Source organism: Passer montanus, unplaced genomic scaffold (genome assembly GCF_014805655.1).
Source record: "Passer montanus isolate IOZ18808 unplaced genomic scaffold, ASM1480565v1 scaffold8, whole genome shotgun sequence".
NCBI classification, from domain to species: Eukaryota; Metazoa; Chordata; class Aves; order Passeriformes; family Passeridae; genus Passer; species Passer montanus.
In genome coordinates, this window is record NW_024373256.1 from 14,052,785 (window position 1) to 14,075,708 (window position 22,924).

At 52.1% G+C, this 22,924-nt stretch overlaps 1 protein-coding gene and 2 long non-coding RNA genes across 8 annotated transcripts in view; 1 reads left to right on the forward strand and 2 right to left on the reverse strand.

Annotated features, from left to right (window-relative positions):
• LOC120513318 (CREB binding protein) overlaps window positions 1-1,399 on the reverse strand; it is a 95,463-nt gene extending 94,064 nt beyond the window's left edge. For 3 of the 5 annotated variants that reach the window (XM_039732628.1, XM_039732631.1, XM_039732627.1), the window contains exon 1: window positions 951-1,035. In XM_039732628.1, the coding sequence (XP_039588562.1) occupies window positions 951-1,035 (85 nt within the window). Of the gene's footprint in view, window positions 1-950 lie in introns of all 5 variants that reach the window. The other 2 variants (XM_039732630.1, XM_039732629.1) reach the window with 1 other exon arrangement.
• Window positions 1,400-3,353: 1,954 nt separating this feature from the next.
• On the reverse strand, window positions 3,354-21,936 carry LOC120513043. Of its 2 annotated transcripts, none has more exons than XR_005630184.1 (3): window positions 18,005-21,936; window positions 9,738-10,715; window positions 3,354-6,617 (listed from the first exon to the last, which is right to left on the reverse strand). It is a non-coding gene; the product is annotated as an uncharacterized LOC120513043 (long non-coding RNA). The 2 variants fall into 2 exon arrangements; XR_005630183.1 differs by lacking the exon at window positions 18,005-21,936 and adding an exon at window positions 16,201-16,701.
• On the forward strand, window positions 14,777-22,698 carry LOC120513042. The gene is made up of 2 exons (XR_005630182.1): window positions 14,777-15,167; window positions 21,947-22,698. It is a non-coding gene; the product is annotated as an uncharacterized LOC120513042 (long non-coding RNA).
• The last annotated feature ends 226 nt before the right edge of the window (window positions 22,699-22,924 follow it).

Below are 22,924 nucleotides of genomic sequence, written 5' to 3' on the forward strand. Positions count from 1 at the left end.
ATTTCGGCATACGAGCAACCCCACAACTTCAATCATTATCGGCCAATCGTTTGGGGTTTAAAGGAAAAATGCTTGAAACAGTTTAAGCCAAATACCTTAAAACCTCGGTCACAGGTTGGGGTGTAAAAAAAAGCACAAAGTATTAACTGGAGGGTACAATTAGATGGTCTTCAAGATCCTTTCCAACCCAAATCATTCTATGACTAAGAAGCTATTAAGGAGTTTTTATTCCGTAGTGTGTCACACACAGGGGCACGGTGAAAAAGCCTGTACAGGGCTATTAGCTGTGGGTAATCTGTGGGGTTTAAGGAGAAGACAGAAACCTCAACTACTCTTCCAAGAAGGCACCTTCAGCTTTAAGCTGAAGGAGGGTAGATTTAGATTCTGTATCGGGGAGAAATTCCTTCCTTTGACGACAGCGAGGCCCTCGCGCAGGCTGCCGAGAGAAGCTGCGGCTGCCCCATCCCTGGAAGTGTCCAAGGCCAGGCTGGACGGAGCTTGGAGCAACCTGGGATAGTGGAAGGTGTCCCTGCCCGTGGCAGGAGATGGAACAAGACGGGCTTTAAGGTCCCTTCCTACCCGAACCGTTCCATGATTGTACAATAAGCAGGACGGCCGGTGCTTCGCATGCCTGGCCCTTCTCCTTCCCTACCCGCACCCCACTCACCTGTCCACCCCATCACCCAAACCGAGGCACTAAAAACGAAGACGACAGAGGAAAAGAAGGGAAACCCGACTCAAAAAACGTCTCTTTCCAACCGCTATTTATAGCCGGGACGGTACTTGGCGTACGGGTCCCGCCCGGTAACTTCGACTGCAGGAGGCCCAACCCACCCCCGCCAGGAACCGCGGCAGGGCGGGCGGTCCCCAGGCCCCCCCTCCGCCGGGGCGGGGGGGTGTGGGGGGAGAACCGCCGTGGAGCCCCACCCGAGCCACCCCCGCGGCCTTACCTGTGCTATCGCTGGCGGAGAAGCCCGGCGAGTTGAGCTTGGCTCGCTTGGGGTTGGGCGGCCCGTCGAGTAAGTTCTCCGCCATGGTGGCCGGAGCGGCGGAGCCGGTGATCGTTGTCGGGGGGTGCTCGGGGGGGGCCGAGCTCGCTGTCCCCGCTCCTCCGCCGCACGGGAACCCAACAGCGCCGCTCAGTGCCCGGCCGGCCGCCCCCGCTCCCCCATGCCGGGCCGCCGCAGGCCGCAGGGAGGAGGGCTCGGGGCGGGGAGCGAAGGGCCCAGCGCCCCCTCCCTGCCGGCCGCGCTCCTCCCGGGCGCTCCCCCCGCCGCGGTGCCCGGATGGCGGCTCAGGCCGTCACTCGGGGCGCATTCCGCCCCCCCACACGCTCCCCTCGCCTCGCCCCGTCCCCTCCCCTCCGCGGCGGCGGCTTCGCCCCGGCCCCCGCGGCGCCGTCCTCAGTTGCTCCGCTGAGGGGCTCGGGGACGGCGGCGGGGCGGGCGGCGACCCCGCCCCACACACCGTGCCCGCAGTGCTGGGCGCTCGCTCTCCGCCGCCGTGCCCCGCCTCGGTCTGCCCTGTTTGTTCCAGTCGGGGCTCCCCCCGTCGCACCCCGTCACAGCGTCCCCTCTCCGTCTGCCCTCAGGTGCCTCCTGCCGTTGCCCCCTCATAGTCTCCCTTCAGTCCCCTCAGAGTACATTTCTCCCCGTCCAAGTCGTCGCCACGGTCTTTCCTGTTTGCTCCTGTCGGAGCTGTCCCCTCACAGTGTTCCCGCTCTCCTCAGATGTCTGCTCGCCCCTCACGGCGTCCCCCGCAGCCTCCCCACAGTTCCACCAGAGATGTCTTAGTGCTCCCCTCGCAGCGACCCCTCCAAGTCTCCCCACAGTCCCCCTTTCTCCTCAGTCCCCTCGTAGTGCCCCCACAATCTCCCCTCGCAGTCCCACTGTGACGGCTCATTGGCCCGGCAGAGTCCCCCCTCAGTCCCTCAGAGCCCTCCCTTCAGCCATTCGGCAGTGTCCCCCCACTGTCCCCTCTCTGCCTGCAGTGCCCCCCTCACCGTGCCCCCTCCACGGCTCCCCATGATCCCCCCTTCCCCTCTCAGTCCTTTCAGAGTCACCCCCACAATCTCCCCTTTCATTCCCACCACGGATGGCTCAATGCCCCCTCATGGGTTTCCCTCCCCTCATACTCCTCAGAGCCCCCACCCCAGTCTCTCCTCTCAACCCCACAGTGGATGTCCCCTCTCAGTCTCTCCCTGTGCCGTCCTCAGTTTTCCCTCACAGTTACATTTCCAGTCTGCCTCATCAGTCTCACTATGGATGTCCCCTCTCAATGCCCCCTTCACAGTCATCCCACTCACAGTCTCCCTTCTCAGCTTCCCCGCAGTCACCTCTCAACTTCCCCTCTCGGTCCCACAGAGATGATCTCTCTCAATGTCCTCCTCAGAGTGTCCCTCTCCATTTTTTCCTCCTGCAATTTCCCCTCTCAATCCCACTGTGGACATTCCTCTCAATGTCCCCCTCACAACACCCCCTCCCAAGCTCCCCCTCAGTGCCCCCAATTTCCCCCATGCCCTCAGAGCAGCCACACACGAGGGCAAATGTCCCATTGGAGCTGACCCACTCTCAGGCACCAGCATCAAACCCAGCCTCGCTTTACAAACGCTTTCTGCTCTGTCTAGACAGACTTCCCCAGCCCAAAACAGGTTTACAAGACTGGAGATCATGTAGTTCCATGGATTTCCATACTGGTTCCCAACCTGAGAATCAGGTCCTATGAGCCCCGGTGACGTGTGTGGCAGCAGAGCTCCTTGTACCCAAACGGGTTGCTTGGGGCTGTTTTCATCACCTTCATGGTGGAATGTCCTCCAAGGGCAGCCACAATGGGAGGAGAGGCTGGAGAAGATCTGGACACAATTCTGGATGTGCTGACGAGCTCCATAAGCTGAGATGGATTCAACAGCAATAATTTATTGGTTTAAAGGAGATCTATAATGACAGATTCCTTTGCAAAGAGTAAGTCTGCCTTTTGTTTACTGCAAAACTTGAATTCATTACATTTACTTCTACATTTACATGAATTTCATTACATTTACTTGCAAATTCTGTATTTATTTACATGGTGCCTGTCCTTGCTGAGGTCTGGCTGTAATCACGTGGAGGTCTCTGTCAGGCCTCTGCTTCTATCACTGTATTACTCATTAGTTACACAAGTAAGGGCTCTCTGGTTGTGCCTGCTTTAATTTTCTTCCAAAGCAGTGAGTTCCCCTCTGTTTCAGGATGTTTCAGTGTGGGACAGGTTCAGTGTCTCACAGTGCCTCTAGATGTAAAAGCAGCAGCTCTTATCCAGCAGCATTTTACTGGGGTATTGAGCATTTATCCCAGTTTAGGTTAAAGGAAAATGTTTTGCTGTTGGAGGTGAGGGGTGGGAGTCAGGTCAGACTCTAAGGCACAGCTGAGGACAGCAGTGTCTTTTTCTGGCTCCTGCTTGGACTTTTTAACAAGTTTGGTTGGTGTGTTTTGAATTGCATCTTGGATCACTCTTTGTGCTTGCCTTGGTCATTGCAGCCTGGGCAGCCTGAGCTAGTGGAAGGTGTCCCTGCCCATGGCAGGAAGGTGGAATGAGCTGGTGTTTAAAGTCCCTCAAACCCAAACGAGTCTGTGCTTCTACAATGACATCACTTATGGATAGGCAAGAGTGGCTGACACCAGGAGCTCTCCACAGCACTTTGCTCCCCTCATGACCCCTTTCCCTGCTGCTGCACAAACTCTGCTGCTCTGGGATAAAGTCAGGATGGAGATTGACCACTGGGGACAGATCCTGAGCAGTCCCACAGCTACTGCCCCTCTGCAGAGGATGTGCATGCTGCCTGGTGCTGGGTGACACACCCGTGTCACACCAGCACTGCAGCCCTGAGCACACAGCCGCTGAGGCAGGGGTCCTGGCAGCCCCAGTGCTGTGACAGGAGCTGCTGTGTCGGTGCCTCTGAGGGAAATGCCCTGTTCCCACTGTTGGGAGAAAGGCACAGGATGTATGGAGGCCGTGATTAGCTGGGAGAGCTCCTCTGTCTTTACAGCAAGTGCCAGGCTTGCCATGTTGGTGAAGTCAGAGTGGGGCTGCAAGTCCCAGGAGCAGAGTGGGAGGGAAAGGAGGTGCTTTGGAGGGAGGGAATCCTTTACCCCAGGCAGTAGGGGCAGAGGAGGAGGATCCTACTTCCACTGTGTCCTGCAGCTTCTCCGTGCTGCAATGTCCCCTTAGGATGGCCCCAGCTGCCCCTGCCATGGAGTCAGAACAGCACTGGGTTAATGGCAGGAGGAGAGGAAGGCCTTAGCTGTTATCCACTGCCCCTTGGAAAGAGGGCTATGATTAAATACCCTGAGGGCCTCAGAGTAGCCTGGGTACCACAGCCCTTTGGATCAGTATTGCAAGACTTGGATGGCCTCACCCACTAGTACACTAGTAATGCCAAACATGGAACAAGCTCAAACAGAATAAGAGGATTTAATGAAGAGAAACCCTTTGAAAGACACTATAAATCAAATACATCAATATTGCCAGTCTGGACCCCAATGCATGGCTCCCTGCTCCCCCACTGATGGGTAAACTCTTGAAAGGATTCCTGAGACCTTCGTTTGTGGTGCTCAGGAGGGAGGGTGAAGCAGGTGCTTAATGGATAACTCCTTTATTCAGGGACTAGTTCCAAGAGAAATTGCATAATAAAATCTGCACTGCTGCAGCCCATCGCCAGACTTCCTGTCTCCAGAACTAAGCTGCTTAAAGACACAGTTCCTGAGGTCCTACCTCCCTTCCCCACCCAAACCATGGAAGTATCATTTCTATAGCTTGTGACCTCAAAACCTTACAGCCAAACAATTAGCAGTGTTTGAATAACTTCTGAGGAGCTCTGCCCTGTAACTTGTAGTCATTGTGGCACCACCAGAGGAGTTCTCATTGGGAATGGGAGTCTGTTTTTCCTGGTGATGTTATGTCCCAGCACCTGGTGGCCTTACCCTCCCCATGTGCTGCCAAAGCTCTTCCAGGATAGAAGAAAAGCTCGGAGCCTGTTGCCTCTTCTCCTTCTGGCTGCTGCAGAAGGTGCTGCCTATTCTTTCTCCAGGCATGTCTGGTTACACACACCCTGTACTCATGGGATTGTGGAGCAATTTTATGTGAAATAACTGCTGTTTCTGGCTTCTGATTTTCATTGTGTGTGTGAATTCCGTGGTGTTCAGGAAGTGGTGGTAACCCAGGGACCGCAATCACAGCACTGTTTGGTGTTTAGCTGTGTGTCTGTGAACTTCTGCAAACCCTTGGCTCCGTGGGCTACAGAGCTTGACACACGTCCCAAAGGGTCTCCTTGCTTCATTTCATGCAGAAGGAGTATTTGCAGGTGGCTAAACATGTTCTGTGGGCGACACCCCACAAGCACCAATCAGATCTGATTCTGCTCTCCTTTTCATTAAGTATTCATTAATGTAAAGCCATTTCCTACCTACTTGTTGAATAGAGTCTCGTGGGGACTGGATGCAGACTTGGGCTTTTCAGCAAATTGCTCAGAACCTTGCCCATCGTCTGTCAGGACCATCTAACTCTGATGTGGAGGAATCCCCCAAGTAATGTGTAAGGCTATCTCACAAAAGCAAGAGTAGCAGTTCAAGAAAAACAGAGTCTTCTGTCATCAGCATAATTGAATCTGTCACTCTGAGGGGTCCTTCTTTCTTAAGTCCCAAATGTGAAGCCTGTAACTTTGCCATGCCTGACAAACTATTAAGAAAAACCTGTATAAATCTTTGTGCTCTCACTCAGGGTTGTTGCTCGACAATCTCAGACTTTGTCTGCGACACAACAGTCCATTTGCTTTATTTTTAAAGTAAACTGCCACAAAAAATGTCTGTCTTTGGGCTCTGCTACATTTTGGTTTCTCATCTCTCTGACACCAGTTTGCAACCTGCCCCGCAGTCAGTTTGAAATCATATTTCTACCCATAAAATAGTAATCTGGGTAATCTGGGCAAATTTCATGTCTGCCAGCTCCCTTTTAGCAGTGGCAATTAGTGGTTTATGGGCGGTTTCAGCCAACATAGGCCAAAAAAAAGACACAGAGCATTTTTTCCGCTGCAGATTATGGTGAAAGATCTCTTCCCTGAGCACAGAGAAAGCTGGGATGCCCATAGATACACTCTGGCCACTTGAGATGGGAAGATTTCAGTGTTTCCCCCCTCCCTGCCTTGTCCCCTGGTTGTTAAAGATGTGGCCTTCCCATTGCACCACCAGCAGGAGAGAGCATTCACAAGCTCTTCAGGTGCTGCCACTCACAGCTTGGTGTGAGCTGAATCCCAGATGCTCAGTCTGAGCTTGGGTGCTGAGCTGTGAGCTCAGGAGTGAGCACTGCTCACACTCCCCTCTGCCAAATTCACACAGGTTCCACCTCTTGCCTGAACCTTTATCTTGGAGCAAGACCTCATCCTTCCCACCAGGGCTCGTGCTTCCCTCCATTCATTCTGCTCCCTCCACACAGCTCAGAGCAGTGGCCTGCAGCATCTTCAAACCAGAGGGGTTGGATGATTCCTCATTCCTTGAAAGGTGTCTCCAGATTTCTCCCATGTCATTTCTGTCCTCTGCTCATTCCTTGATGGCATCACAGAGACAAGGTCTTCCAGTACCTACAGGGAACTGAAAGGAAGGATGGTTTACAAGAACATGTAGTGACAGGACAAGGGGGAATGGGTTCAAATTGAGAATAGTTTTAGCTTAGATATCAGGAAAAAATTCTCCCCTGTGAGGGTGGGCAGGCCCTGGCACAGGGTGTTCAGAGAAGCTGTGGCTGCCCCTGAATTCCTGGAATGTTCAAGGCTTGGCTGGATGGGGCTGGGAGCAGCCTGGTCTGGTGGAGGTGTCCCTGCCATGGGAGATGGGTAGAAGGAAATAGCATTTAAGGTCTCTTCCATACAACACCATCCTATGATTCTGTAATCAAGTGCTCAGCACTTTTGACCACAATAAGCATTGCTCCTTTCAATTCAATGCCATCCAAGCATTTATTAACCTACTTGGACACACTGCATATGCCTTTTGTGGAAGTAATTCATTACTATAAATCTTATGGGGTTTTTTTTCTTTTTCTTTCTCTACATATAGCTTGTGCTTTTTTTTTTTCTCCTTTTTTTTTCCTAATCAGTAGCAATGCTCACAACAACGCAGTGACTTCAGGTAAGTGTCTGGGATCACATTTGGAAATGCCCTCCTTGTGTTCTGGCTGACAGTCCTTATTTTTTGCTGCAGCAAAATCTGGTGTTCCCAAGAAAACTCTGGCCAAGCTCACAGTCTCACCATCATCCTGTTAGTGACCTGTGTGCAAAACTCTGCTGAGCCACTGTCAAGCCAGGCCATGGGGACACTGGTGGCATTTTTTCCTGCTCTGCCATTGTCCTGGTTGGTGGAGGCAGCCACAACAGTATGGCTCTGCAATTCTTCCTGCTCCATTCAGCCTTGCCTGTCCCTCTGCCTCTTCTCTTCTTGCTGTCAGTCACAGCTTTAGTGCAAGACTTGGTTATCTCCAGGAGCTTCATTCCTGGGAAACTCTCTGTACCTTCTCAGTGTTAATCCTGGCTTCCACACCAGCCTTTAAGCTTTTTGCTGTGGATTCAACTCATCACAACTCTTGAAAAACTTTATTTTTCATCAGAAACTTTGCTGAACTCCCATAGTCATCCAGAGAGCAACTCCAAGCTCTTCTGCAGTGTCAGCCTCTCTCTCCCCCTCTCTGCTGGGTTAAAAGCCAGCTGTGAAATGTTTTGGATTCAGGTGGCAGACAGGTCCCTCGCCCTCTGCATTAGGCTCCGAGAGTTAACTGTGCCCAAGTTCTTGGAGAATGGTACAGACTCAGGTGGCTGCCCTGTCCTTGCTCTGGCACTGCCACGTGCACTCATAGAATCATGGAATGGTTTGGGTGGGAAGAGACCTTAGAGCCCCTTTGTTCCAACCCTGTACCATGGGCAGGGACACTTCCCACCAGACCAGGCTGCTCCAAACCCCATCCTGGCTTTGGACACCTCTGGGGATGGGGCAGCCACAGCTTCTCTGGGCAATCTGTGCCAGGCCCTCCTCACCCTCACAGGGAAGAATTTCCTCCTGTGGACTTTGCACTCCTCCCACAGAGGAAAGGGCCCCCAGCAGCGACCAGGAAGCCTTTCTGGGCTGGGTCTTGGAAAACTGTCCTGCTGAACCTGTTCCAATTTGTATGAAATTCTTCAATATTCATCAGGACAGGGAGGGCATTGAGCTGGGTCGACAAGGGGAATATATTACTGCCTGGTTTGTGCCTCCAGCCTTGCTATTCCCCTACCACAAGAGTTTTTCCTTGTTTTGTGTAAAAAAAGAGCAAATTCTACAGGAGCTTGAAGCTCAGTGCTCACTGGTTTGGGACCAGTAGAAAGTGGGACTGGCCCCGCCCCACATTGCCCCATAAGTTGGATGATGATGACTCTTTTCACCCTTTTTCTAGCAGATAAGGTGTTTGTGGAAATCTTCAGCTTCAGCAGGTAACTCTGGTGTGTTCAGGGATTCAGTAAGTACTCAGAAAACCCCCCAGAGTTTCAGCTTTCAGAACTCAGAAAGCACTGAAACCATCTGATTTATTAATTGACAGTGAAAACACCTAATTTCCCTGCTGTGTGAGCAAAACTTAAAAAACAGCTTTTAACTCCAAAACTGGGAAAATAAAGGGAGTAAGAGAGGACAAAATGACTAAAACACATCAATCCACTCACCTTCTCCTTCAGCAAATTTTTCACATTTGATTCAAACCAAATTCTTTATTTTTTCTTGTTATGGCAACAACAAGTTTAAAGGCTCCACTATTTCTGAAGCCCTGTGGTTCTCTCGGGCAGCTCCTTGGGCAGCCTGGCTCTCATGCATCCCAGCTGGATGCATCTTGCATCCCTCCTGTTGCCTTGTTTTGGCTGCCTGAATCATACCTGGCACTTCTTGGGTGCCCAGCACAGAGCCAAACCCAAACCTTTCCTGGTGACTCAGTCCAGAGTTTCTCCCAAACACAACATGAGGGCTTTAGCTGGAAAACCCTTTTTCAGCATTAATCACCTTTCACTGTAAGTTTGCATGAGCTCCCAAATAATGGGGTCAGGTGAAAGTAGAACTAATTATTGTCATTATGGCTTCTAGCTCATAGAAATATGGAATGAGAGACTGGTTTGGAAGGGACTTTGAAGACCATCCTATTCCACCCCCTGCCATGGGCAGGGACACCTTCCACTCTCCAGGCTGCTCCAAGCTTTGTCCAACCTGGCCTTGAACTCTCCCAGGGAGGGGCAGCCACAGCTTCTCTGGCACCCTGCTCAGAGTAAGGGGATCACAGCAGGGCAGCAAAGTGACTGAGGTGATGGTGATGGTCAGCACAGGATAAAATGGGACCATTTCCTCTGGAAAACCTGTGAGAGAATGATTCCAAGGAGGTGCTCTACTCTGTTGCTTTTAAGGTTATCAAAGAAATTACCACCCCCACCAACCCCCACCCCCCCTCCAAGCTGTGGTGTCCCATTCTGTGACATTAATGACAAGAACCTCTTTGCACAGGATGTAATTTGCCTGGGGAAATTAATTTCAAAAAGGACCAGAAAGTTAAATACTATTGCAGAGCTTAAATTAAGGCAAATAATTTTATAGCCAAAATAATATTTTTCTGTGACAAATTATGTAGAAGGCAATAGTAATAAAATGTGATGCTCTAGGGAATAAAACAATCCCTGTAAAGGTCAGGAAACTCTTTTAACATACCTGCACATCAGTCCAGATGCATTTTAATTTGTTTGGGTTTTGTATCCTTTGTTGGACATGATATTCTTGCCTGAGTTCCTCAAGGCCAAACACTTCATTGGTGGACAGAAAAACCTTCCCCAGCTCTCTCAGGATATTGCTCCATCCTTTGAAGCACGAGGCAGATGATTTCTGTTACACTCCTGTCCCATTCCTGCAAGACTTGACACACTGCAAGGTCTTGGTGGCATCTCACCCTGTGACCTGTGACTCCACGATTTTGCTGTTCATGGCTGTCTCTAATTATATCAGGATTAACTTTTCACCCCAAGCTGTCCACCTTGGGCACGATGGTTAATTCCATGAATGGTTCATTCCTGTGGTGTGGAGTTTCATGGCTTGGCTGTCGATGTGCTCTGTGCTTCCCTCTTGGATCAGCCGAGGTCGCTTCTCTTCCTGTCTTAAGCCAGCAGCACATTAGGTGTTAAGATGAGAAATTCCTTTTTTTTCTGCTTTTCTTCCACCCTATATCAGCTTATCCCAGCCTTGTGCTGACCAGGGAAGTGGAGCCAGATCAGCTGTCAATCACCCAGCCTGGAGGTCCCATCACTGTCACCCTGGAGCAGGGCCTGACAAACTACTGCACCTCATCTCAATCCCCAGCTCCTCCACATCCCGTGTGTGGTCACATCTCCTCAATCAGCCCATTTGGCTCCTCTGCCAGGTCAGCTGCACTCCCCATGGCCCAAGCCCACTTCTTCCTGCTTGTCCAAAGGCTTCTCAGCTGCATTCCAGCTTCCTCTGTCATCCACACAAGATGACACTTGGTGCTCATTTAGGGCAATTTACCAGGCTGGTTTGAATATGAGAGCTCTGAAAATTATTTCACACTTGTGAAACAAACCCAGACCCAACTTTTTCACAACGGCTGTCAGTGATGTTCACAGCATCCTGAAAGGCTCGTGTGGAATTTGCTCATGAGCTTTGTAGAATTATCCTCTGGGAGAGAGCAAATATGGGAGAATTTGAGCTAGGAAAGACAATTTACGTTATTGAAGTGTTAAAACATGACAGAGCTGTTACCTCAAATCTGTATTATAAAAGAACCCAAAGATTTGATAAAATACAGGGCTTTCATAGAATCACAGACTGGTTGGGATTGGAAGGGACCTTAAAGCCCATATTGTTCCACTCCCTGCCATGGGCAGGGACACTTTCCACTACCCCAGGGTGCTCCAAGTCCTGTCCAACCTGGCCTTGGACACTTCCAGGGATCCAGGGGCAGCCACAGCTTCTCTGGGCACCCTGTGCCTGGGCCTGACCAGCTTCCCAGAGAAAAATTTCTTCCCAATATCCCTCTGGCAGTGGGAAACCTTGTCCTGTGACTCCAGACTCTCATCTAAAGTCCCTCTGCAGCTCTCCTGGAGCCCCTTTAGGCACTGGAAGGTGCATAATACAGATCATAACACAAAACAGAGATACCTGAGACATCTTTGAAGAAGTACCCAGTAATTACTGCAATCATTGCATGATCCTGGTCACCCCCCAGCCTTTGATCAGAGGTGTCTAGAGTGATCTCTGCTGCTTCCAGAGCAAAGGCAGCTCCATCTCCTCCTTCCCCAGCTCTCCTGGAGGAAGCAGTGACCCTCTGCACTCCCACACCAGTGAGAGTTCTCACCACAACACTGGCACATCATGGCTTTGGTTATGACTTTGCACCACTGGCTGAGCCCAAACTAACAAAAAAAATCCCCAAACTGTCTGGCTTTATATTTTCCTGGAGTTTAAGTCCAGTTGAAGTAATTAGATCACCTTTTCTGCATTTTTGGATGTCACAAGTCACTGCATTTCAGGTGAACATTGAGCCCTGTCACTCAGGCCAGATGAAAACCCAGCAACCCTGGGGAGAGCAGAGCTGCTGTGGGCTGACATGGGAAGCGACGAGGTGCCAGCATGGGCCTGGCACTGCCAGGGAGGATTTGACAGTTCACAGCAGCACCTGGTGCTCCAGCCCGATGGAAGGAGGATGATCCAGGCACCCTGAGCCCTCTCCATCCCCAGCTGGCACAGGGCACTGAGCTTTCAGACCGGATGATCACAAAACACTTGGACAAGGCAAGAAATCCTCATGGCTTCACCCCCCAGCCCCCTGCTTGCAGGCTGAGCCCTTCCTCCCAGTCCCTGCACTAAAGCTGTGTGGTTGCAATGAGCTAATTTTGCTGGAGAGGCTGCAGGCCCCTGTGCAGGCACTGCTCCCCTCGCGCGCTGTCGCAGCACGCAGCCACCGCTCCTGCAAGAGAGCTGCGGCTCATCTCAACGTTGAATTTGTCCAGCTTCAGTCCCTGGGATATTTACATCTCTGGAAATGATCTGGGGATGCTGCAGTCCGTTATAGCAGAGCTGTTGCTTCCCTCGGTCAGATCTCTGGGCAGCTCCTTGGATTTTAACACTGCCATGTCCCCACATGCACCCTTCTCTGTACCCTGTATTTTTTATTTTTTTTTTTAAGATTAAGGAAAACGTATTTTATTTTCAAGCTTTTCTTTTCAATTGCAAGGACTGGATACTCTTTTTAAATTACAAGAGATGAGAATCTTGTGCATATGCATGACCCCAATGGTTTCAAAAACTCCTTTAACTAAACCATTGCCCAGATTTTACCAAAGACACGTGGGGCTGATGTACGTGAGGGCCACTGACACCCAGCACGGAGCACATGAGCCCTGAAGTACCTAAAATTATCTCATGTTGGCTTTTGAAGATAAGTCTCCACCCTCCATTCAGAATGACAACTTTTGGCAACAACAAGAAAACAGAAATGACAGATGGTAACAAAATCTGGTACACAAACATGACAGTAGGCAATATAATGAACATTTCACCCACTCCTTCATTTATGCTAATCGGTGCTTTTGAGCAACCGGAATTGTTCTGCCAGACAGCCACGGATCTGAAGCACAGCACAGCAAATCTCAGAGGGCCACCAACCTGAAACCAGGGTAAAACCCCACCAGGCAACTCGCTGTGAATGAAATTAAAGTATCACTGAACTCCAGCCCTGACAAAATCCCCCCACTCCTAAAAAGCACATCGACCTCTCCTCCTGCCCTGAAAACACCACATCCACAAAACAGAGGCAGTTTGGTTTTCCTGCTACCTAAAGCTTCACCAAAATTCAGAGGAACCAGCAGAAAGGAGAAGTAGCAACCTCGCAGTCAATGTGAATTGTGCTAAATAAACGTATTTGTAACGGCAACAAAAATTTCCTTCAAAAAGCATTTTTCTCCCAGACTCAGCTCTCTGGATGGACTCTGTCCCTGCGGGAAAATGGTTACTCTTCCCTTTGAAGCCCACTTATCTCATGCTGACATTCTCAGAGGAAGGTGCTATGTCACCCACAAACCTCCTTTTATTTCCTATAAAAATGTAAATCAGCCTATTTTTTCCCCCCAACAACCTTATGTAATGAGCAGTGTCCTCGCTCAATCATTTTGAAGACGTGCTTTAGCCTCTATTTTATGCAGGAATCTGTGAGAATGAAGCCATTCCTCCCTTTCCTTCCCTGATATTTCAGTGCTTGCTCCTTTGCCTGCTGATGCAAAAGCTCTGTGGCCATTCCTGGCATGGGCAGGACCTAAAAACATCTCAGAGGGCAACAGCAACACCCTTATATTTTCCCAAGGATATAAAATAAGTTTTCCCACAAGTAAATTGCCAGTGCTTTCAGGAAAAGAGGGGCAACCTTGAGCACTTGCCCTCGGAGCCAGCTGGGATGTGTAATTGTACAAATCTGTGTATATTTGTAATTATAAATGAGGCTGATCCTCTATGATCAAAATTTCAAGACACTGCCCTTTACAGGACACAATTTTTCTTTGCTTACAGCACTGTCACACATTACCCACAGCGGATGAAATTCTTTCTTCTGGGGGCACAATCACAGTGAAAACACAGGAAAAATAGGGAATTTTGGTCAAAACATTTCAGTTGCTTTTGAGAGCAGAAAACCCCATGGTCTTGGTGGGTTTCCAGTAACCAGGTCTGCAAATCCTACACTTGGCTCCAGGAGAAGATAATTTTTGTTTCAGAGATTTATCTCACAGAACCAGAAATCTCCCACTGTCCTCATGAAGATCCATGCAGACTTCTCTGACCTGGGGAAAAATTAATTTCTTCTGCTTTCTGTCATATTCACTTGCCATTTCCTGCCCTGGATCAAGCATCCCAGCCTGTATAGTCCTTCCCTGGGTGAAAGCTACTCCATTTCTTTAATTATCCTTGATGCCCACCTCCCCCTCTGGCTTTTTCTGTGCAAAGTCACATATCAATTTTGAGTTAAGGGGATCTCAGCACACACAGCAGTTGGAGCAGGATCCCCTGTGGATGGAGGCATGGCAGACCAGGCTTTCCTGTTCTCCTCTCTGCTTCAGTCTCAATGATTCCTAAAAATAATGCCCCAACCAACTCCCAGACTTGAAATCCTGGAGAAGCACTGACCAGTAGGGCTGGGGTCTTCCAGAGACCCCCACTCTGCAGCCCCTGGGTGCTTCATAGCCCTTTTTATGGAATAGTTTGGGAGGAACCTTAAAGCTCATCTTGCTCCACCCCTGCCATGGCAGGGACACCTCCCACTGTCCCAGGCTGCTCCAAGCCCTGCCCAGCCTGGCCTTGGGCACTGCCAGGGATCCAGGGCCAGCCACAGCTGCTCTGGGCACCCTGTGCCAGGGCCTGCCCACCCTCACAGGGAACAATTCCCAATTCCCAATATCCCATCCAGCCCTGCCCTCTGGCAGTGGGAGCCATTCCCTGTGTCCTGTCCCTCCATGCCTTGTCCCCAGTCCCTCTGCAGCTCTCCTGGAGCCCCTTCAGGCCCTGGCAGGGGCTCTGAGGTGTCCCTGGAGCCTTCTCCTCTCCAGGTGAGCACCCCCAGCTCTGCCTCTGGCTCCAGAGCAGAGGCGTTCCAGATAAGCAAATGCTCTCTTTTTTGGTTGGTGTTTCCTTAGGGATTTTTTTTTTGTTGGTTGGTTTGGTTTTCCTTGTGTTTTTTGGGTTTAGTTTTGGGGTTTGTTTTGGGTTTTTTTTGTTTTGTTTTTTTTGTTTGTTTTAGGTATTTTTCAAGGCTTTACACACAGAGGCTTTCCATCCCCTACCACCCATACGCTCCCTTCCCTCTGCCTAATTTCAGAGTAAGGAAGCCACACATGATGTTTTCTCTCCAGGACACGGTGAACTGGCTGGCAGGCTGTGTGATGAGAAGGAATCTGCCCCGGGACACCGTGAAGAGCTGGGATCTTCTGCCTGCTGTTTGTCGTGGCAAAGGGGAGATGCCTGCATTCAGCTGCTACTGAAACCAGGAATGCCAGCTCAAAACCCGGAACATCAGCTTGGGAGGACGCTGCTCTGCCGCCGCTGTGGCTGAAGAGACTCAACCCCACATCCTTGGCCAGCCAGGTGCGCTCACAGGGCTCCCAGAGCCGGGGTCCCGGGGCGCCCCGGAGCCGCCTGGCTGTGGGGAGTGGGGGGCACGGGGGCCGGGCTCTGCTGCTGCATGGTCTGGGCTGCTTTGCTGGAGCCTGGGCCAGGACCCCCGACAGCCTCCAGCTCTGCCGGGGCCGTCCCCACGTCCCCAGCGGGTTTTGCCCGCTCGCTGGACACGCTCAAAGTTCACGGTGCTATAAATACCCGGGCACAGGGCTGCCAGGGCCGGCCGGCGCGGGGGGGCTGCTGAGCACAGCGGGCTTTCCTGGCAATTAACCCTGTGCGTGCACGAGCCCCCTCTGGGCGCTTTGAACAAGAGGAATCCTCCAGTTCGAAATGTGTCTAAAGCCAGAAGAGAGCAGCAAACTCCTTCAGTGGGCTGATTCCTGCTGGGAAGGGCCCTGGGATTGGCACCGGGACTGGAAGAGCACGGGGCGCTGGAGGAGGTTGCGGTGGGTGGGTGTTTTGTGGCCAGGCACATGCACAGCTGCTGTGTGACCCCCCAGCTTGGGCAGGTCCTTGTGTGTGGGCTGCAGTGGTGTGGATCCAGCATGGCCTGGGTCCCCCCGTAAAGCAGAGGCTGCCCGTGCACCCCACATTCCCAGCAGAGCATGGCCTCATGCTACACAGCCCCATGCCCTGCCCCACATGGCCCCACAGAGCACAGCCCCACACCCAGCCGTTTGCCCCCATACCCCGCAGCCCTGTGCCCCCCAGCGTGCCTCCTGTCCCCGGCACCATGTGCAGGGCTTTTCTGAAGAGCTAAAACGCATCGGAAAACTTGGAGGGCAACAGAAACGCAGTAAATGAGCACAGGCTCCAACCCCAGCTTGGGGACAGCCACAAAACGTGGAGCCCCAGTGGTGCCAGGTCACCCGAGGCAGAGCACAGCACGTCACCTGCAGCAGGGTGTGAAGCGGTCCCTGGGGACGCCCGTGACCCCACCCACGGCTGTGCAGAGCTCTTTGTGGTTAATATTTTTAACCATTTCCCTCCCACACCTTACCGTGCCGGGCTGAGGGGGGAGCCGGTACCTGAGGAAGAGCCTCTTGCCCCTTTTCCTGCTCAAACCACGGGCGATGGGAAGCTCGGAGAGAGCAGAGGACAAGGCACAGGAGCAGAGCCCCGCGGGCTGTGTGCCACCCCCGGCTGCTGCTGGGGCTGGGCACAACTCAGGGCACACAGGGCTCAGGGACAGCGGCTGGGGCTGAGCAGGGTCCTGCTGACCGAAGTGATCTCCAGCTCCACGGGGTTGCACATCCCCATGGCCTGGCAGGCAGGGCGTGACCCTGTCCCATGCCCTCAGGAACGTCACAGCTCCAAGGGACCCTTGGCCTTGCTCAGGTGACAGTGCCACCAGAACAACCTCATTTCAGCCTTGGAAATGTCACCCTTCGGGTCCCCTCAGGCCAAGCAAAGACACATTCATCACCTCACTCTCCACCATCTCCTCTCCTCCCATCACCACCGCAGCTCCCGTGATGCCAACCTCCTTGTTGCACTTGGATGTCGTGGCTCTTCCTGACGCTTACCTGACCAGGATTTTCAGGCCATCACTCCTGTGGCCAAGGGGGTCTTGCCCCACAGCCGTGCCCTGCCGGTCCCCACAGCCCCTGTGCTGCTCTGGGATGTGGCTGCCCCGGAGCTGGAGTCCTCAAGCCCCAGGGCCGCTGTGAGCGGCACTGCCGGAGTAAAGGAGCCTGGAGGGTGGCACTAGGGGGAGATAAAGGCCGGGACATGCCGGGCACTGCGCCCTTGCCAGCCCCTCCTGTCCCCTTGTCCCCAAGGCCACCCTAGCCCTGGCTGCTGGTGGGGACAAAGGGGAGAGCTGCAGCTTTCCACCCATCACAGTCCCGTTGCTTTGAGGGGTCTTTCCTGGCATCTTCAGTCTTTGGGAAGCATCTTTGGCACCGAGGGGCCTTACAGCACTTACATCTTTATGCAGCAGGTATAAAAGCAAGAGACTGCCTTCTCCCATGTGCAGGTAGCACACGGACACCCCAAAACCCATCCAGAAAGGAGGAGAACAGATATTACTCCCAGAAGGGGGGTCAGCAGGGAAGGATGAGTCCTGGTGCATGGCCTGGAAGCAGAGAGTGACACATGCTGCAAGACCTCAGCTGGAGGCTCAGCCTGTCACATCTGACTTCCCTTTTCTAATGCCCCTAGGTGCACTTGGCACAGCTGTGACAGCCTTTACAGGACCCACCACCTCAAACTGGGCACCTGCAGGGCTAAAAAGCATTTCAGGGGACCTCTGGGCCAAGGTACCATCCTGGAATCACACCAGCTCCTCTGTTCCCCTGGATGTTCCCTTCTCCACAGGGTCCCAGTGACCCCTGTCAGCAGAGTTGAGATGAGCTCACCAGGCAGAGTTTGGGGGAGCTCCTGGCAGACAAGGGGCTGAACCAGCAGGACCTGTCCCCAGCAGAGCTGTTCATGCCCAGCTGGATCACAGTGGCACCTACAGGTGCAGCTGTGGCTCCTGTGGTGTGATCAGTGCTGGATGCTGGGGCAGGAGCTGTGCAACAGCAGCTCTGCAGGTGGATCCACGTGAGGGGGGCACTTTCCCCTTGTATTTTCTATGGATTAGAAAGAAAAGTTAAATTATTTCCTCTTTTTGCAGGAAGAAGGATTCAGAGTGTGACTGGCACAGAGTTATCAAAAAATGCTACTAATACATGTTTGTACATCACTTGCAATGCCATCAAACCACTGTGCCCTGGGGGCCTGAGCTCACTGGGCACATGCCTGAACTCCCCCAAAAAACCCACACAAACTCCACACAAAAAACACCCCAAACCACCAACCTGCTGCAAAGTTGTGTTTTCTCTTCAACTTCCCAGTTTGGTCACAACCACAGCACACAGAGACAATACTTGCCCTGCAGCCACATCTCTGCTTTGCTCATATTTACAATTATTTAGAGCTCCAGCTCCACAGTTTCCAACAGTCTCTCTCCTAAACTTCACGACTGCGGCGCTGGAGGGGACGGGCTGGTAACGTGATAGGGAGGTTGGCCTGGGACCAGGAGGCTGCATGCAGAGGGGGAAGGCACAGGGGTGCCCAGGCTGGCGTGTTACCCAGGCCCCTGCAGGAACAAGGTGTCTTTGGCTTGATGTGAGCTGGCAAGAGCGAGAGGAGGGAAGGAGATCCTCCGTCAGCACTTTGCTATGCACTGTGCTCCCTGCTCTCCTCTGCCCGGACACACGGACTCACTGCTCTGGGGGCAGGACAGCTGCTCCCAGGGCTGCTCATCCTGGGTCCTTTCTCCCCCTCAGGCTGGCAAAATTTCATGTTCTGCTTCAGCTTGGTTCCAAACACATGGCCAAAAAGCAGAAACCAACACAACATCACTGCTTTTCCCATGCCATGAGGTGAGTGAGGAGCACACAGCAGCACCTGAAGGGTCACCCCATGTGCCAAGTGTCCCCTGACAGAGGTGGCTCCAACATGATTCTGTTGTACAGAAGAGCTGACAGTCTGTGCCCAGACCCTGTCACAGCCCCTAAACCCTCAGAAGGCTCTGGCACAAGTCTGGGGTTTGCATTGTCCCTTACCCAGGTAGATCCATCAGTTTGCAAACTAACTTAGAAGTAAAAGCTCATTATTTCTGCTATTTTTCAATAACATTAAATAAGGACAGAAGCATTCCCTGAGACTGCTCAAGGCCCCCAGTGCTGTGACTGCAGCACAGCTTTCCCTCTGTGAAATGCATCACGTGCCACTACAGAATGCAGTCCAGAATCTTGGGCTGCAAACGGACAGGGATTGGGGTTTGTTGCAATTGTTTCCATGCTGGTTCTCTGCTTTTAACAGATCATTCCTAAGTTTGTGCCATTATGCCACATGTTCTACACATCATTTCCCATCTCCCAGCTTAGACACAGTCTTTGAAAAAAGACATTTCACCTCCAGCGTGCCCCTGGCACTAGCACAGCCCCTCTGCAGGCAGAGCCCGGCTCTTCCCAAGGGTTCCCTCTCCCAGGCACCTCGTGCCAAGCCCAACATGGTCACTTTGTCATCGAGTGTCAAGCACAAAGCATATGCAGGACAGATGGGTATGAGGTTTATAAGATAATTAAGCATGTTAATGAAGTTCATTTGCATCTAGCTCTTGAATTCCCACAAACTCTGCAAGGCTGGGAAAGGAGAAATGCTGCTTGACATCACAAAGCAACAGAAGTTTAGTTACCAACAGCAAAGTAGTGATTAATGAATGAGACCCAAATCTGGTGTGGCCAGGCTGAGCAGAGCCCTGCAGGTCCCCCTGGCAGAGCCATGACACACGATGTCCCCCATGCCACTGCAGTGGCCACGGCCATTCATACAAACTGCTGTGGGCTCTGCTGGACTGAAATGTCACAGAACCAGAGAGAGCAGGGGGAAATAATTGCTCCAAACAAATATTTGACCCAGAGATGAAGGAAAAGCTCTTTGGTGTGAAAAGTCGGTGGCTGGTGTGGGAAGCCTGGTGAGAGCACCCTGTCCATGGGCTGCCCCTGAAGCAGGACCAGGGCAGAGTCTCTTGATGAAGTCACAGCAGGGAGAGGCAGATGAGCATTCCCTGGGCAGAGATGGAGGCCAGGGCTGTGACCCAGACAGAGCTGGAGCAGCCCCAGGAAAACAGGGGAACAGCTTGGATTGGAGATCCCCAAGAAACCCTCAAGGATACCCCAGGGGAACCAGGGCAGGAGCTGGCAGATTGCTCCACACCCACCTCCCACAGTGCTGGAGCTGGGAGGACACTGGGGTCCTAAAATGTGGCCAAGCCTGGCCAGAGGCCACCTGCAAGTTCTGACCTCCACAGAAAAGCTGAACTATCACCTCTGCTTAAGCAAGGAGGGCAAAGAGCAGGCAGTTTCCAGCCACCCACGGGTCACAGGCTGGGAGATGGCTCCAGGGCTGCAGCACCTCTCTGTGACCCCCAAGGTGATGGTGGCTCCTCAGAAGGGGAAACCCTGAGAGTGGCACAGCCAGGCAGTGCAGAGCCTGGGAGCACCCCACACCAATAACCTGTGGGGTCAGGTACCACTCACCTTCCCAGCACCCAGGGCAATCCTGGAGCCTCCTTCTACCAGAGGAGGAAGAAGCCAGTGGATCCCACCGAGATCCCATTCTGCAGCATGCCTGAGGTGCCACATCCCTGGCAGCACCTGTAGATGAGAGACATGGAACAGCCTCTGGGGTGGCCCTGCTGTCCCCCACTGTCCAGCTGGGCCAAGAACACCATGGCAGCGGGCTGAGCACCCAAGATCACTAGGGACAAAGACAGCCCAGACATTCAGGAACTGCTGTGAAACATCTCCCTGAGAGAACTCTGGGCTTTTCTTGTTACACATCCCCACATAAACTAACCACACACAGGGTGGGTCTTTCAACACACCCAACCCATCGGTGTACGACACGTCCTGACCACAAAACAAACCACAGAGAGAAAAGAAACTTTAACATGGGCTCACCCAGGACAAGACAAACTGAAAACAAGACGGGATTAATTTCAAATACCTTGACCAGATTTATTAAAAAACATCCCTTGGCGCTGACAATCACCAGGATCCACAGTCAGAACCTGACTGGACAACACTGGAACAGTTTTCACCTACAACAGGAGGCGAATGCCTGGGAACACCCCAGCAAGGCCTACACACCCTACTGGCACTAAACCCTGGGCTGGCACCGAGAGCTCAGGGCAGACGTGGCTGTGGTGCAGTTACACCACACGTGTTACTGTGTGCTCTGATACTTACCTGGTGTGTGGGGAAAAAACAAATGTTCAAAATATGGGGGAAAAGAATCAGTTGGGACCCAGAGAAACTGGATGCCGCTTTAATTCCAGCAGCTCTTGCTCTGCTGCAGCCGAGGGAGAGCAGGGAAAGGCAAGCTGGACAGTGTGGACACATCCAGATGCTCTGGCTGCCTGCTGAGAAGGGTTTGGTGCTGCAGGGCAGTGGTGGTGGGTCACTGGTCATCGACAGGCAGCAGGAGCCAGAGGAAACCTTCTGCCATCTGCCAGGTCAAACCTGACTGGGGAGGGCTCAGAGCCTCATTAGGGCTTCCATTCCCCAGTGAAACCTGATGAACACACAGTGGGATGCTGACAAGAAACCCCCAGAGAGGTGGGGGGTGTGGGACAGACAGACAGACACGCGGTTTGTTCTTTGGGCCAGATTTTGGTTTTGGAACTATCAAGGTTCCTGTTCTTGCCCAGCCACTGCCACTCAGCCAGTCCTTGCTCTGTGGACACTCACTCCAGAAAAACTGCCTCATTCCCCTTTCCAAGCAAATTAAAGGGCTCTGAATAAGGCACTGGAATTCCAGAGTAAACTATCAGTGCTCTCTGCCAAACAGAAAAATAACTATTTAAAGTTCATTCCCAGTTTTGGCCAACACAAGCTCCCTGTGGGGAAAAGCTCTGCCCAGCAGTGACCGAAGGTGGCTGCAGAGGTGCTGCCAGTGGCAGCTGCACGGCCCCTTCCCAAAGCTTCAGAGCTGGATTAAAACGAGGAAAAATTAGGAAGGAGTCGTCTTCTGAGCCTGGGCACTGGGAACAGGAAGGTCATTTGTGCCAACCACCATATCAAAGTGCAGCACGTCGATGTGACAAAGCCCTTCCGGGTTTGAGATGCCTCCTAAATACGCACCTCATCAAAAATTAACTTGGTGGCTTCAGTTTTATCAAAGAAACATTGTTAAAAGGCAGATCCAAACCAAAGGGCTGAAAAACCTATCCCAAACTATTCTTCTTCCAGATCACGTGCCAAGGGCTGCGGCTGAAGCAGGGTTGGAGCAAAAATACGAAAGCAAAAACGATTTGGAGTTGACACAGTGTATTGTGAATTACTTCTCAGCTTTTCTACATCTAAGAGAGCGTGAAATGATCGGCTGTACACGGAGCAGTTTAATATACAGTTGATACAGAGCTGCAGATAATACACGTTGGATCTATATACACACAGAGCTGAACATTTCACAGGTACAACTTTTTGCCATCTCGGTTTGTCCACGAAGCATTGGCAGAGTATTTACAGCGAGGCTGCTGCGAGGAAGCCCCGTCCCCGTGGAGCCCCGGCGAGGCTGCCCAGCAGGGGTGTAAACAGAGAGTTCTCTCTTTCTGCAAGGGAGGGAGAGGGGGAACACGGCTGTGCCGGGCAGGAGGGAAAGGAACAGAGAAACCAGGAAAAAATAATGTCCAGCTAACCTGGAGACCTCAAAACACTTGAATTTGCCTTTTAAAATATTTTAACTGGAAAGTGTTCTCAATTAATTTTCAATTTGTAATGCAATTATGTTTCAATGGCATTTTCAATTAATGCTTTCTATCCATCTGTGTTTCTATCCATCCCCCCTGTGCTTGTGCAAGGACAGGGAGTGCTGAAGCCCTGGGTCAGTGCTGAGGGAGCTTCCCAAGGAAGCAGGGGATGCTCAGGGGCCTGTGCTGGCTCCCAGGCCCACTCCTTGCCCTTGGCAAACCAAAGCCAACCCTGCTTTCAGCTGATCACTCCAAAAATAATCTCTCTCCAGCTCTTTGTAATCAGGTACCACCACCCCAATGCCCAGGGATGGCTTTTACAGGGGGATCACTGTGTGGGGTCACTGTGGGGACAGAGGGTGGGCAGATCCAACCCCACATCCAACGCCAACCCTCACCCCCAGCCCCAGCTGGGCATGGTCAGACACAGAGCTCTGATTCCCAGGGCAGGCTTTCAGTAACCAGCTGAAATTTGTTC